Raw genomic sequence first — 15,911 nt, 5'->3', positions numbered from 1 at the left:
CCTTCCCTTTGGGCGGCTCGGGGGTCAGATAACTCCATACCCTCCAACATTTCTCCAATGAAAATAGGGACATCCTAAGGAAAAGTGGGACATTCTGGGACCGAATAGAAACTGGAACGGCTTCTCTAAATCAGGGACATCCCTGGAAAATAGGGACACTTGGAGGGTCTGAAATAGGGGTCAGAAAACTTTTTCAGCAGGGGGCTGGTCCACTGTCCCTCAGAACTTGTGGGGGCTGGACTATATTTTGGGGAAAAAATAATGAATGAATTCCTATGCCCCACAAATAACCCAGAAATGAATTTTAAATAAAAGGACACATTCTACTCATGTAAAAAAAACACTGATTTCCGGACCATCCGCGGGCCGGATTTAAAAGGCGATTGAGCCGGATCTGGCCCCCGGACCTTGGTTTGCCTGCTCATGGTCTGAAAGTTTCATGGGGGGGGATGCTCTCTATCAATGCGGATAGCGATAGCACTACATTGGCAGGAACCTTGGAAGCGAGCTGCGCGCACGACGGAGCAGAATAAGGCGCTGCACTGTACGGCAACAGGGGGAGCGGATTTCCATTACCCGCAAAGCCCGGGGAGGAAAGGGGAGGAAAGGAGCCAGCAAGATGTTGCCTTCCCTCCAGGAGTCCGTAGACGGGGACGACAGAGAGCTGGAGAGCAGCGAGGAAGGGAGCGGCCTGCCGGAGGATCGGAAATCGGAGCGCAGCAGCAACAGCTACTATTGCCTGTACGGCTACCAAGGCTGCAGGTGAGGCGGGCTGGGGTGGGCTGGGGAGGGAAGCTGGTGGCTTTCGTCGCGGCGTCTCCCCACCCCCCGGTTCTGCAGCATGCACTCATAGAATAGAATTGCAAAGCTGGAAGGGACCATGCGGGAATGTCCCATGCGGGGATCGAACCTGCAACCTTGGCAGCACGCTCTAACCAACACCCTTCCCCTCTCGTCCTTTGTGGCCCCTTATTTCAGCGTGGCGTTTGGGAGGCTTGCGCCAGCGGCTGCCTTCAATGAATTAGGCTGATCCTTTTTTTCTCTCTTTAAGAGCTATCGCCCTTCCCCACATCCTATGGTACTGAACTCCATTCATCCATTCCACTCCACTTAATTAAAGTCTTAATGCTTTCCCACAAAGCCAGCTAAACTAGCAGGCTTCGTTGGGGAGAGCGGTGTGAAGTAAGCCCTACTCCGCATAATCAAATCGAGTGGCACACAGTTTGAATGGCAATGCCCATCGACATTGCCCCACCTTGGACATGATGCCCCCCTACATCATGTGATCAATTATGCAGGGCAGGGCTTACTTGACACCCAGACACCAATATTTTATTCAAGTTGGCACCTGTTTCCCCGTTAACCTGCTTCCTGATCGTTTTGTAGCTGGATATGCCAGGGATTGAACCTGTGACCTTTTCCATGCAAAGCATGTTCCCTTCTCAACACTCACCAATACAGTGGTACCTCGGGTTAAGTACTTAATTCGTTCCAGAAGTCCGTACTTAACCTGAAACTGTTCTTAACCTGAAGCACCACTTTAGCTAATGTGGCCTCCCGCTGCCCCGCCACTGTGCAATTTCTGTTCTCATCCTGAACCAAAGTTCTTAACCTGAAGCACTATTTCTGGGTTAGCGGAGTCTGTAACCTGAAGTGTATGTAACCTGAAACGTATGTAACCCAAGATACCACTGTACATAAAGCCACCCCTCCAATTCCAGTTCCAAATATGAACTGAAACAGTGGGGGAAAGAGGGAGGTCCCACTGTTGTGCCGGGGTGTGATAGCAAACCTTCTCAAAGCAAACAGCTAGCCAGGATCTGTTCCTGCTTGTTCGGATGACCACCCAGAATGATTTGCGAAATGGAACATGTCTTGAGTCGGAGACCTTTCCCATTGTTGTTTTCTGGGGGCCTCCTCTTCTTCTTGCAATTTCTTTGGGGGTTTGTGGTTATATGATTTGTGTGTTTTTGTAGGTGTGTTCATAACTGATTAGATTCCCCCTCCCGCCAGGTTGCACCAGGGTGTAGACAGCGACGATGGGAGCCCAAACAGCACAACAGCTGAAACTCCGTCTTCTGATGATTTCAGGTAAACCAACACGGCAAACCCATTGAAATCTTCTGAACCCTTCTCTGCTAATTAGAATTTGCATAGCTGTGGCGTGGAGGGATTCTAAAAACTGAACCAAATTCTTCTGAGCACTATGAACTTTCTGTAGTGGGACATTTCCATAGTACAATGAGGTGGCAATGAAAAGAAGAGTTCTTCATTAGGTGGGCATGCTTAGGCTAAGAGTAGCCTAGAACAATCTTGCCCCCACCTAGTGCTCTCCAAATGTTTTGGGCTACAGGGGTTCTCCAATCTTTTTGGGCCCTGGGGACATGTTTGGAAATCTAAGAAACAGTCATGGGGACCATAAAATATCCATTTAACAAAAGGAAAAAAACTGGTGATGCTCAGAACACTGTCCCCCCACAAACCAAGCAAAACAGTTCCCCCCCCAAAGCAAATAAAAAGCAGATCAAAAAAGCAGGCCACTTGCCCAGATAGTCAACCCACTTCCAACCAAACAACAAGGGGGGAAAAAGCAAACAGACAATAAAAGGTAAAGGGACCCCTGTCCATTAGGGATGCGGGTGGCGCTGTGGGATAAACCACAGAGCCTAGGACTTGCTGATCAGAAGGTCGGTGGTTCGAATCCCCGCGACGGGGTGAGCTCCCGTTGCTCGGTCCCTGCTCCCGCCAACCTAGCAATTCGAAAGCATGTCAAAGTGCAAGTAGATAAATAGGTACCACTCCAGCGGGAAGGTAAACGGTGTTTCCGTGCGCTGCTCTGGTTCGCCAGAAGCGGCTTAGTCATGCTGGCCACATGACCCAGAAGCTGTACACCAGCTCCCTCGGCCAATAAAGCAAGATGAGCGCCGCAACTGCAGATTCGGTCACAACTGGATCTAATGGTCAGGGGTCCCTTTACCTTAGCAGGCTTCTTCATCACAGCCTGGCTCTGCACCAGAAGGAGCATATACTCTACCGCTGGTCTTTGGTACCGACTAAGGCTGTGATCCTAGCCATTCCTACCTAGAAGTAACTCATACGGAATTCAGTGGGGCTAGAATTGCAGCCTAAGTGGCTAGTTGAAAACTTTCTTAGTCAACAGTGTGTTTTGTTTTCATTTATGTAGTCTCTCCTTGGTGGACACTAACTTACCGGCCGAAGCAGAGATGGAGCTGCGTAGCTTCGTTGCCAAACACCTTGCCAAGGGAGCCTTTTTTGAAGGAATGGGCAATGTTGTATCTGTAGAGTTGAGGTAAGAATCCACATGATTCTCTCCGCACCCTGGTGCCAAATTTTTGCAGGAACAACATGTTATGATTCTGACTTCTGCGCAGCCTTCCTTTTCCTCCTCTCAACCCCCCCTTTCCCCAGCTCTGCTGCAGTTTGCCAGGTGAGGATCTGTAGCATGTGAAGAGATTTTGGCTTTCTAAATAATACAATGGAAAGCAGAGTATATGTGGGGACTGGAGCCTCTGGTGGGAGTTTGCACATTGGCTGTAACACGTAGCAACTGGAAATGAATGACTATTTTGTTAATAATAAGCGGTTATCATGTGTCAGATCATACGTAATAAAGCTAGCATGGAAACTTTGTTTTAGTCTGCTGGGAAATTTCATTCCTTTTTTCTTGTGTCTCTGAAATTTTTGAAGACGGCACAAAGTTACGCAATCTTTCGCTTTCAAATAAAAATGTGATATTAGGGGCAGCTCTGCTTACACTGCCATGGTTATATTTTCTTGCCAGTATAGTGTGGCAAGAGTAGCAGGCGTAGGAATCCAGAATGCATACAAGCCATGACTCATATTTTAAACTACCTGGGGTGTCAATGTGTTTTAGAGTTTAGGATAGCTAAAGTTATAATTAAAAGCAAACTGAAATACATAATCTTCACTAAAATCTTGATTAGAGTAGTACATTTTATAAGTGTGGCAGCAATCCAATCCTGATTTACTTGGGAATAAGCCCCGTTGAGCTTAGGGAGACTTATGGGTAAACGAGGGCTGATTAATGAAGTCTTAGTTGATTAATCAAATGGATTTTAATCAATGGACAGTGCAATTGTATCTACTCAGAAACAAGACCCATTGAGTTTGGTGGGGCCTACTCCCAGGTAAACAGTGCCTGCCAGTGACAATTTTTAGAAGTACTTGTTCAAAACAGTTGACATTAAAATGAAAAATGTATTGTCGGGTCAAATAGTGATGCTATTCTAGCTTGTTAAAATGGTATTTAATCCATTAACGTAACTAAATAATTGTTTAAATGTGGACCGGGCTACACACACACACACACACACACACGTCAGAAACGGGGGGGGGGGAGAGTACCTCTTTTCTGTCTGAATTGCCAACAAGCCCAGCCCCCCCCCACCTTCCCCATGCTCCCAGAAATGCCTGGATTAGAGGCAAATAAGCAACAGGAAGATAATTGCATCTGTCATTCACACAAACCTGTTCTGGTCTCTTTTCTTCCCATTTCTACAGCTCAAAGCCTAAATTGTCCTTTTGTCTCCAGCTCCCTTTGATCTCCAAAAGCTGTTTTCAAAATGCATGCCAAAAAGAAAAGAGAGGGTTATTATCAATGGGGTAGGAAAGGATAGGATAGGGACTCACAGGAGCTGAATGCAAGGAAGAATGGATAAGCCCTTAGCCTGGGAGCCATGAACAGCTGGCTCTTAAGCAGCTGGGTAAGATCTCTTAAATTGCTTCTGTGCTCTTTTCCTACGTTTCTATTGCTTTTGTGTTTTATTTTGTAAACCTGCCCTGCAATTTTCAGATAAAGGGCGGTATGTAAATTTAATAAATAGTAATAATTCTATGGTAGATATTACTTTGTTTTTAAAAATGCCCAACTTGGCTGTATCGTAACTCCATTAAGACATCACCTACAATTTGTTTACTCTTGAATGCAGAGTTAAGGGAAGGGTGATTTTTGAACTCTTGCGGCAAATTCTTGAGGCACAGCAAAGAAGTTAATGGAGGCATAAAGCAAGCTATATTGACACTAGATTGAAGTGGCTGGGTAGAATCCATGCTCTCAAGCAAGTGCTAGGCTTATAATGTGATCGGCGAGTGGACAGATTATGGTGAGAGATAGAAGAATAAAAATCACTCTGTGATTAATTCAGAATTTCTCTTTTCAGTATTCCAGAAAGCCGAGTTGGTTGCTATTACTGCCTTTTCCAGCCAGAAAAATGTACAGAAATAGCAAACGCAGAATTGAGCAGCTGTCCTCTAGACTACGTGATCTGTTTTTTGGGAGGCTCAGAGAAGGGACTGGAACTATATCCTTTTATCTTTGTGGATGTGTGTGTGTGTGTGTGTGTGTGTGTGTGTGTGTGTGTTTGTGTGTGTGTGTAAGAGGAGACTATGAGCGGAAAAGTCATTTTTTAAAAGTGGGTAATACTGTGGTTGCTTCATTGAATTCAGCCAAAGATGACAGCATGCATTATGTATACCCTGATCATTCTTTTGTGGTTTTGGCTATAAACATCTGAGAATACTGGTTTTGTCTTGCTTTTTTTTTAAAGTAGGCCCCATTTTTCCAGGGTTGTATTTGGAAAACAGAAGGCAAAAGCTTTTCAAAAACCAGGCTGAAAGAATTCCCCCACCCTCCAAAGGCTGACTGTAATGGTTCTAGGGGTTGCTCGTGCGTAAGCCAGTGCAAACACCTGGCTGGGTTGCCTGAGTGAACCTTTTCTGTCCGGACAGTCACTCACCCGTGGCTGACTCAATCGCTGGCAGAATCCGTCAGTGGGCGTTTCTTAAACTTCTTCCAGCAAAGCAGCTCTTTGACGCCTAGTCTCCTCCTACTCTCTCTGCACGAAAGCCTTCTGCGCAAGGAGGGCGTAGGCAGCGGAGGACCTCTACTCTCCCCGCTGGTCCCCGGCAAGGAGTCATGGGACCGCCTCGCCACTTCCCCCATCTGCCCCCCTTCTCCACTGGTGCTACGCTGATTCTCTTCCCCAGAAGATGGGCTGCCTCTCCCAATCCCGGGACGCTCTCTGGAATCCCTCCGGATTTTGCTCTCTCCCTCCGGCACTGATGGCAGTTCCCCGACACTGACCAATATATTTTCACATTTGAAAGTAATGACTTCGTAGTGCAGAAAGAATGTTAAAGATGTGCAATGGATCCACAAACTCTATTTCAATCTTTTCCCGAAAAACGATGTACAAATTTCATCAAGCCCCATGTACCTAAATATATGTAGTCTGGTTTATCATACTTCTGATGGCGCACATCTGAAGGTGTCGTCTGCTCCTTGAATTCAACAATTCCTTGAATTAGATGCATTTGGAGGGCCTTTTTGTCTTTCCACAATAGTTAGAAGTCAAGGACTGCAGAGCCTGGACCTGAACGTCAGAAACACTTCAGATGCTTTAACAAACACATTGTTTCCTTAAGAGTTTACATTCAGACTTGAGCTTGACAGATATGTTCAGGACCTGAAAATTAACCTGGATTTAGAGGTAAACGTTGATCGCTGTTGGTTTATGTGGTTCTCTGTTCAGGGACACTCAAATTTTGACTTCAGAGTTAACTACGAAAAACCTACCAACCTTCATTGGAATATACTGCCTGGGATTTAAAGGGCTGCGCAATGGCTTCTAGGTTCTTGTGCTGGGCTTGCGTTTCTGAAATGCAGCCCCCCAGGCTTCAGGGTGAAGCCACTTCTGCATCTTGGGGGAGTTTCAAGATGCTGTGTTTGTGATGCTGTGTGGAGGTTCTGCTACGTTAAAGGTAAAGGACCCTTGACAGTTGAGTCCAGTCACGAACGACTCTGGGGTTGCGGCGCTCATCTCGCTTTACAGGCCGAGGGAGCCAACACAATTTTTCCGGGTCATGTGGCCAGCATGACTAAGCCGCTTCTGGCGAGCCAGAGCAGCGCACGGAAACGCCGTTTACCTTCCCGCCACAGCGGTACCTATTTATCTACTTGCACTGGCATGCTTTCGAACTGCTAGGTTGGCAGGAGCTGGGACCGAGCAACAGGAGCTCACCCCGTCACGGGGCTTCGAACCGCCAAGCTTCCGATCAGCAAGCCCTAGGCTCAGTGGTTTAGACCACAGCGCCACCCTACATGTGCCTAAAGTAGCTCTTTGGATTTCCACCATTATGTTGCTTTTGCTGAGCTGTTTGATTCAAGATGACAGCTGTTGTCAGACTTGCATGATTTGGAATTAAGAATGAATGTTAGCTGCAAGTTCCATGAGCAGAGATTGTCAGGAGTTGTTCAGCTGAACTAAACTTCACGGTTCCATGTAAAAGTTTCACTCTTTTCAATTTGTTGCAGCAAGATAATCTGGAGTCTTGTGTTAAGCCTCTCTTGGCAACTTGGTTTGAGGATTCAATCTGTCCTATTCAGAGAGTGGTGAAGTTTTTCCAGGAGAAACTTTCCTTTGTGTTACATGCCGTGAGTACAGTTTCACACATCCCAGAACTACTTTTCTGTTCAACTCATTGCTTTTTGACAGTTTGCAGTTGCAGTTCTGTTTGCACATGGGAATATAACTCTGTCAAAGAGAAAAGCCCATTAATAGTGGTTTAGTTTATTGCTGAATTAGCTATGGTGCCCAAAGTAGTAGTAGAGGTAGTAGTAATTATTATTATTATTATTTATTATTTATACCCCGCCCTTCTGGCTGGGTTTCCCCAGTCACTCTGGGCGGCTCCCAACATCATCATCATCATCATCATCATCATCATCATCATAAAGCGATCGAACATTAAAAACTTCCCTAAACAGGGTTGTCTTCAGATGTCCTCTAAAAGTCAGATAGTTGTTAATTTCCTTGACATCTGATGGGAGGGCATTCCATAGGAAGGGTGCCAATACCTAGAAGGCCCTCTGCCTGGTTCCTTGCAACCTCACTTCTTGCAGGGAGGAAACAGCCAGAAGGCCCTCAGAGCTGGATCTCAGTGTCTGGGCTGAATGATGAGGGTGGAGATGCTCCTTCAGGTATACTGGGCCGAGGCTGTTTAGGGCTTTAAAGGTCAGCACCAACACTGAATTGTGATTGGAAACGTACTGGGAGCCAATGTAGGTCTTTCAGGACCAGTGTTATATGGTCTCGGCGGCCACTCCCAGTCACCAGTAAGTCAACCTCAGTCTAAGTAGAGGACGGACCAGGTGTTTGGACCATTGATCAGGAATGTAGGTTTTAAAACTGGTCGGCATTTTTCTTATTCAGTAATTCAAGGCGAGTTTAAACTTCCCACTTTAAAATATTAAATCTTGCTTGATGACTCATACAACTCTTACTTCTTCTACTGCAAATGAGGTTTACTTTTATGTGCTTTACAAAGACACACAGCCAAAGACAAATCCATTGATTTTTAGAGAGAGGAAACATCCATTTGTCCTTAGAGAGCAAGAGAAACAGCTTCTCTACAGATGGGAGGGAGTTTGGTAGGCAGAGTATTGAGTTTGGACCCGGATGATGTGAGATTGAAATCCTGCTTCGCCAGGAAGCTCCCTAGCTTAATGGTCACCATATATCAAATAAGCCATGTTGTAAAGATAAAATACCGTATTTTTCGCTCTATAGGACACACCGGACCAAAGGAGGGGGAGAACAGAAAAAAATAATATTTTCTTTTGTTCTCCCCCTCTAAAACAAGGTGCGTTCTGTGCGTTCACCCGAAGCCTCTGGAGCCCAGCGGGAGTTCCCGCTGGGCTGGCTCCGGAGGCTTTGGGTTCCTTTCGACCTGCTCTTTGGGGCTGGCAGGGGGAAGTGCTGCTTTCCCCCACCGCCAGCCCCAAAGACCAGGTCGGGGAGCAGCGCAGAGGCGCCACGCCCCCTTCCCGCTGCCCCCCGAGCTTGTGGGGCTGGTGGTGGGGGGAAGCAGCGCTTGTGGGGCTGGCGGTGGGGGGAAGCGTTGCAGCCTTCCCCCCACCTTCGTACAGCCTTCGTAGCCTCCGCAGGGCAGCGGGGTGAAGGCACCCCGCTGCCCTGTGGAGGCTTTGCGCAGCTAACCCCAAGCTAGATCAGCGAGACGGAGTGCTGCACAGCGCTCCGTCTCCCTGTTCTGGCTTTGGGCTTAGCCGCGCAGTCTGCATTCGCTCTATAGGACGCACACACATTTCCCCTTAATTTTTGGAGGGGAAAAAGTGTGTCCTATAGAGTGAAAAATACGGTAAGTGGAGTGGGGGATATTTACTTTGAAGAGAAATTGTGTCGGTTATCATCGTATACATGGCTGTGCAGAAGTAAATCCCACTAAATACAGTGGGACTTAATCCCAGGTAAGTGGGTGCAGGACTGCGGCCTAAGTCTACATCAGGTGTGACTTGCCGGAAGTTGTTGGGCTTTAGCTGCCAGCATCCCTGATCAGTGACCATGCTGGCCGTGGCTGATGGAAGTTGGAGTCCAGCGATATTTGAAGAGCCGCAGCTTAGCCACTCCAGTCTACCTCATTATTCAGAACACTGACATTATAACTTTCCCGTTTCAAGGCTCTGAGTTGCACTCCAGTTGAAGTTAAAGCGCCCGATGAAAGGACAAAGAAGGATATTAACAGGTAAGAGAAAACCACCTGTTAAGAATGTCTTTCCCATAGGTAGCTTGGCCTGTTGCACGGCAGCTGCCTTTCCCTCTCCCTGTCTTCAGCTTAGTGATGAACATGTTTTTTAAAAAACACACATTCTTTCTCAGGTTCCTTAGAGCTGCAAGCCTTCAAGATCTTGTCCGGGAAGCCACCATGACTTCCTTGTGTATGGCAATGACCGAGGAACGACGCACGCCGGTGGTGATTGACTGCAGTGGGCCACAGCCTCAGTTCCACGATGCAGGTGAGATTTGCAGGCAAGAGAGGTTTCAGGCATATTATAGGTGGTGTCAGTCTTCAGAGTGGCTAGCAATGGGAAATGCTTGTAGTCTTCAATGTTGCTTATTGCTCTATCACTTACTGCAATATTGCTCTGAAATGATACTTGTTTATTTTGGGAGGATCTTTCCATGCCACAAGGGTGATCCGGACACACAATCTGGGGTGTGGAGTTAGTCTATCGGTTTTGTCCTCCAGTTATCCTATGCTTTAGATCACATTGCAAAGCTTGGGTTGTCCAATGGTCTTCTTGTCACGAGCTGTCATTATGGACCAAGGCTACGGTTGTGATTAAATTGTCCCATGTGCAGTTGTTTTCTAATTTGTTGCTTTTTAAGAAGCACTGGCAAATTGTCAGGCTGCTGGACTGCAGTGCAGGTTTTTTTTGTTTTGTTTAACCCAAAGCAAATTTAGAATAGTGAAAGATCATGGTGTATTTATCTTATTTTTTAAAATGGTCTTCATGGTGCACTTTTGACTTGGAGCTATGCTATGTAGCCACAACATAGAATAGGGTTTCCATACGTCCAGAATTTCCCGGACATACCCTGAATACAGCGGTAGCTCGAGTTACAAACGCCTCAGGTTACAAATGCTTCATGTTACAAACTCCACTAACCTGGAAGAGTTACCTCGAGTTGAGAACTTTGCCCCAGGATGAGAACGGAAATCGTTTGCCAGCGGCGCAGCAGTAGCAAGAGGCCCCATTAGCGAAAGCATGCCTCTAGTTAAGAACAGTTTCAGGTTAAAAACGGACCTCTGGAACGAATTAAGGTCGTAACTAGAGGTACCACTGTACTGCAGTCAGAAGCAGTGTCCAGGCGGAAATCGCTAAAATATCTGGGAAAATAACAACAAATGGGTGCAACAACTTTGGCCAAAAACCCCCACAAAAAAACAGTAGCGGTTGAACATCACAAGACCCTGCTGGATCAAACCAAGGGTCCTTCTAGTCTAGCATTGACATTCTCTCATTGGCCAAGCAGATACCGCCACAAGCAGCCATCCTATAGTGTTGCCCCCAAACAATGGTTTACTGTGCCGTAGTTTTCCCCCAGTTATAAATATGCCAGATAAGTTCATCTACTTACACGGCACTCATGAGAGAGGGCAGTTGGCCTTCTCGCACCATTCTATGGCTATGTATTCTGCATGCTTCCATTCCTGGATGGCTTAGTTGGTAAGAGCATGGTGCTAATAATGGCAAGGTTGCAAGTTCGATTCCCGTATGGGACAGCTGCATATTCCTGCAATGCAGGGCGTTGGACTAGATGATCCTCAGGGTCCCATCCAACTCTACAATTCTATGATTTCTAAGAGGTCAGCACTTGCCTCTCCTCTCCCCTCTAGCAATCACAAATGGCTTTTCATACATTATTTTCTTACATCGTACGGATCGTGTTTCTCATGTTATTTACAGTGCTTATATGGAGAAGACACACCAGCCCTTTGGAAATTCCTATAATACTTTGTTTTATTTCCAAATATGTCTCAGGTAGTGACAAATTCTGTGAATACTGGATGCAAGCATTTCTCAATGGCTCCGAAGGGGGAAATCCATTTCTCTTCCGACAAATACTGGAGAACTTTAAATTGAAGGTAACACATTATTGTTATACAGGAACCCCCCCCCCCCATTTACGTGGGGGTTACGTTCCGAGGCAACCACCCATTTAAGTGAAATTGCCTGTATTTGAAACACCATCGAAAAAGCCTGCAAACACCCTTTTCCGCCCCTTTTTGTGACATTTTTGGGCCTCTTCTGGTGCAATTTACACATGCACAATCATGCACATTTCAGACACTCCTAAAATGGTCACTGCCTATACTTGAGTTGGTGGAAATAGAATAGATTTCTGGATACCTTCACACACTGCTTACAAATTGAGGATGAATCTCGTTCACTCTGGCAGTGTTTAATGTTGGGACCCCTGACCATTAGGTCCAGTCGTGACCGACTTTGGGGTTGCGGCGCTCATCTCGCTTTACTGGCTGAGGGAGCCGGCGTACAGCTTCCGGGTCATGTGGCCAGCATGATTAAGCCGCTTCTGGCGAACCAGAGCAGCACACGGAAACTCCGTTTACCTTCCTGCAGTACCTATTTATCTACTTGCACTTTGATGTGCTTTCGAACTGCTAGGTTGGGCAGGAGCAGGGACCGAGCAATGGGAGTTCACCCCGTCGCGGGGATTTGAACCGCCGACCTTCTGATCAGCAAGTCCTAGGCTCTGTGGTTTAACCCACAGTGCCACCCGCGTCCCTATTGTTGGGATGGCCCCAAACTATTAGCCAGTTTAGCCAAAGAACTATGATATCAAGACACAATTAGCACTCACCTGAAGTGAGTAACAAAATTCTTACTGGTTTTTTATATCCCTGGATTACTCCCTTTGACTTTCCACATTCCATGGACTTGAATCTCTGTGTTTTAGCATACATTAATCTGCAACCAGATACTATGTGCAGAAATTTTTGTATAGAAGAAAACGAACTGTATGCTCTAGGTAAGTACTGTAAAAGTGGCAGCAATTGCTAGGTGTAATCAAGTGAAATTTAGACTGTGATCCTATACCTACTTACCTGTCCCACTGAAGCTGAGAAGACACATATAGGATTGTACTGTCAAACACTTTTAAGTCTTGCTGATTCCAGTAGGAGAGAGAAGCTTTATTTTCTCCGGAAACCAGTTGAGGCTAAAAGTGCTTAAAATGGATTGAGCCTGTTGCTTTTGAGGTCACTATTTTCAAATTAAGGATAAGCTTTTTTAAATTTTTTTTAAAAGATATTTTTTTAAAAAAAGATATAGGATAAGCTATTCCCACAGAAGGGACGCGGGTGGTGCTGTGGGTTAAACCACAGAGCCTAGGACTTGCTGATCAGAAGGTCGGTGGTTCGAATTCCTGCGACGGGGTGAGCTCCCGTTGCTCAGTCCCAGCTCCTGCCCACCTAGCAGTTCGAAAGCACGTCAAAGTGCAAGTAGATAAATAGGTACTGCTCTGGCGGGAAGGTAAACGGCGTTTCCGTACACTGCTCTGGTTTACCAGAAGCAGCTTAGTCATGCTGGCCACATGACCCAGAAGCTGTACGCCGGCTCCCTTGGCCAGTAAAGCGAGATGAGCGGCGCAACCCCAGAGTCGGTCACGACTGGACCTAATGGTCAGGGGTCCCTTTACCTTTACCTAGTCCTACGAAAATTCTTGTTTACTGATCCCAACGCATATATTGGCATGGTATAGACAGGATCCCTGAAACAGCTGCATCTGTATGTGCATTGGTACACAATCAGTTGCAATCTATAAAAGCAAGATTGGCAGTCATATCGAGCAGCTGATTTGCACGGGGGGTCAATCCTGCCCCTTTGCTTTGAACAGCTGATCTTGTGCTATTGCCAGTGTTCATTCTGAGCTGCATGCACAGAGTCCCCGTAGAGATACTGAGGGAGGAAATGTCCGCAATTTGTCTGTTTGCATGTATAGTTTCTTCTCCATCTAAGAGATGCACATGACCAATAAATGTTCGCTGCTGTCTTTCTAGGCCATACAAGACATCAACAACCTGAAGCGCTTCATCAGGCAGGCAGAAATGAACCATTACGCTTTGTTCAAGTGCTACTTGTTTCTGAAGAACTGCGGCAGCGGAGACGTCCTCCTGAAGATTGTGAAAGTGGAACACGCCGAGATGCCGGAAGCCAAAAACGTAATAAATGTCCTCGAGGAGTTCATGAGAGAGCCGGTTTGTAACATAAATCCTTCTCATGAACTTGGGGCTACTTACACATTGCAGAATTAGTGTGTCTCTGGGAGAGAAGGAAATGTTGCTTTTCAAAGAACCAGGTGCACGCTTTGCAGAGAGCTGCACTTGGTTCCTGTTGCTCGCAACATTTGATCCAAGTGTTCAGGAAAAGGCACACTTCTCTCAGATTTAAAATGTAAACTGTGAGCATAGACCAACAAACCAAGTTTGTAATGAGCCTTAAAGTAGCCAGAAGGTGGAGAAATATTTTGAATCCTCATTTGTGAAATAGAATTCGCTGTTTCATTTGTACTTAAAGACTTTGGATGATTAGAGAAATCTTGCATTTCCTCTCTTTTGTGGAAAAAGTGTTCTCTTTAATTAACTTATTATGTGAAAGCTAATTACTTTCTTTTCTTACTTTGGGAATAGGAGGTTATATTGTTTGAAGTCTTCCAAAACTGGACCAAAACCGCATTTTCATGTCAGTGATGGTGTTAGGGTTACCTATTAAGAAAATAGTTAATTAAAGCAACCCCAGTGGATCATGATTCAATATTCTGATCAGGTTTAAGAATATAAATTTAAGAATATAAATTGATGAACGAATGATCACATATAACACTTAAAAATTATTATATTATCATTAACTGTACTTTACCTGCAGGTCCCAGGGTGTGTTACAAAAATTAAACAGTCAGAACAGATTACAGTGAAACAAACCAAAAACTTTCTGCTTCGTACTTTGCTTGCTCATCACGATTTGATAACTGATCCAGAATATCTTTGTGTAGAGTTTCTGAATGCATTTGCTTTGAGCTTGTGACTGCAAGACTGTAAAAGCCAAGTACCTGGAAATCTGTGCAGACAACCAGATTTTTAAAAAATGAAATTGGCTATTGCCACCTTTCTCCCAATCCCCTGGAGTTTTTAAAAAAATAAAATAACCTGGGGTTGTGAAATGAGGGAGCCCTTTAAAAGGTAACTTGTTTGTGGAGGCTGGCACCACTGCTTTTTCAATCTCTGGTGTGTTTTGAGATGCAGTTTGAGGATTCTCTTAGAGCAGCAGCTGAGATAAAATTCCCCATGCATGTAGGCCTATTTATTTATTTATTTAGACGCTAGAATCCTTGCCACCAGACATTTCGCCTGGGGAAGGTGGGGTGTATGTATGTGGGGATTAAATCCAGACCCCCGCCCCACAACCACATTCATCCTCCTGAAGTCAGTGGGAATATAGCTTCTTAAAATGCACTACATACACACAGCTCTGTTGTACGTGTTTGTGCAGTGCACCATATGTGATATATATGTGTCTGTTTGTGTGCAGAAGAGCAATTCCACAGGTGTATTCACCCCAAACTGGATAGAAACACTCAGTTTTGACCAATTCAAAAAGTTAAATTTAAGTCCCGTAATGGGCTCTGTGTATAATATACACAGAAAATCGGCAGTTTGCTCTGACCATCTGCTTGTAAAGGCAAGGAGATCTCTTAGGGGATGCATGTGCAAAAACTAATCCAGCTTGGAGCAGCACAGTTAACAGTCCTGTGCTGGGGGGTGTGAGTTTTCCTAGCCTGTGACTTGCTCTTAGGCAATCCTAGCGAGAGATCTGCATGTGGCTACTTAAGTTTATGGATGGATGGCCTCTGCTAGAGCTTGGTCCGAAAGAACCGGGCTAAAGCAATATCCGAATCCAGAGTTCAAAACGAATGACGCACCCGTCAAAATAGCTGTTAATTATAGCTGTATTTGTAAAATGTGGACAACCCCCCCCCACAAAAAAACCCTTTACACCTCGCTTTTATTTATTTATTTTTGGCATGTTTATATCGACCACGTTAATAAAAAGAGAAGAAACTGAACAGTAAACCTCAAACGGAACCCGTGCACAAATAACCGTTAGAACAAAACTATAAAGTATGTACACCATAGAAAAATATTTTGACGTTACAGCATGCTACTTTGCAAGTACTGTGTGTGCTCTAATAGCCCTTGATGGGAAAAGCATATTCTGTTCAGCATTATTATTATTTTTTAAGGCAGAATTACTTCATTTGGTGCTATGATGGTTAACTATGGAGTGAGGTACTAACAGTGTAAGCAAAAGAAAGGAAAGCTTCATCGATCTAGCTTTATTCTGTAAACTTAACAGACGCTGTGGGGAGGCAGGACGTGCTTGGTGACTAATAGAGCTATTAAATTTGGTGAGAAACAGCATTTTTACTGCATAAATTCAACCCGTGAAATTCTGTGTGCCTTGTAAAGCTCTCTGTGTTACTAATTTGTAT

General features: G+C 45.3%; 1 protein-coding gene across 1 annotated transcript; it reads left to right on the top strand.

Moving 5' to 3' along the window:
- The first annotated feature begins 525 nt into the window (after nt 1-525).
- Nucleotides 526-14,550, top strand: C2H17orf75 (chromosome 2 C17orf75 homolog). Its single transcript, XM_053375221.1, has 10 exons — nt 526-762; nt 2,014-2,091; nt 3,185-3,310; nt 5,202-5,342; nt 6,473-6,530; nt 7,355-7,474; nt 9,518-9,582; nt 9,717-9,853; nt 11,384-11,487; nt 13,423-14,550. Exons 1-10 carry the CDS (start codon nt 620-622, stop codon nt 13,675-13,677), a joined length of 1,227 nt encoding a protein of 408 aa, XP_053231196.1. The 5' UTR covers nt 526-619; the 3' UTR covers nt 13,678-14,550.
- Nucleotides 14,551-15,911: the final 1,361 nt, after the last annotated feature.

The sequence above is a fragment of the Podarcis raffonei genome, chromosome 2 (assembly GCF_027172205.1).
Source record: "Podarcis raffonei isolate rPodRaf1 chromosome 2, rPodRaf1.pri, whole genome shotgun sequence".
NCBI lineage: Eukaryota > Metazoa > Chordata > Lepidosauria > Squamata > Lacertidae > Podarcis > Podarcis raffonei.
This window is presented reverse-complemented; position numbering and strand designations above follow the sequence as displayed.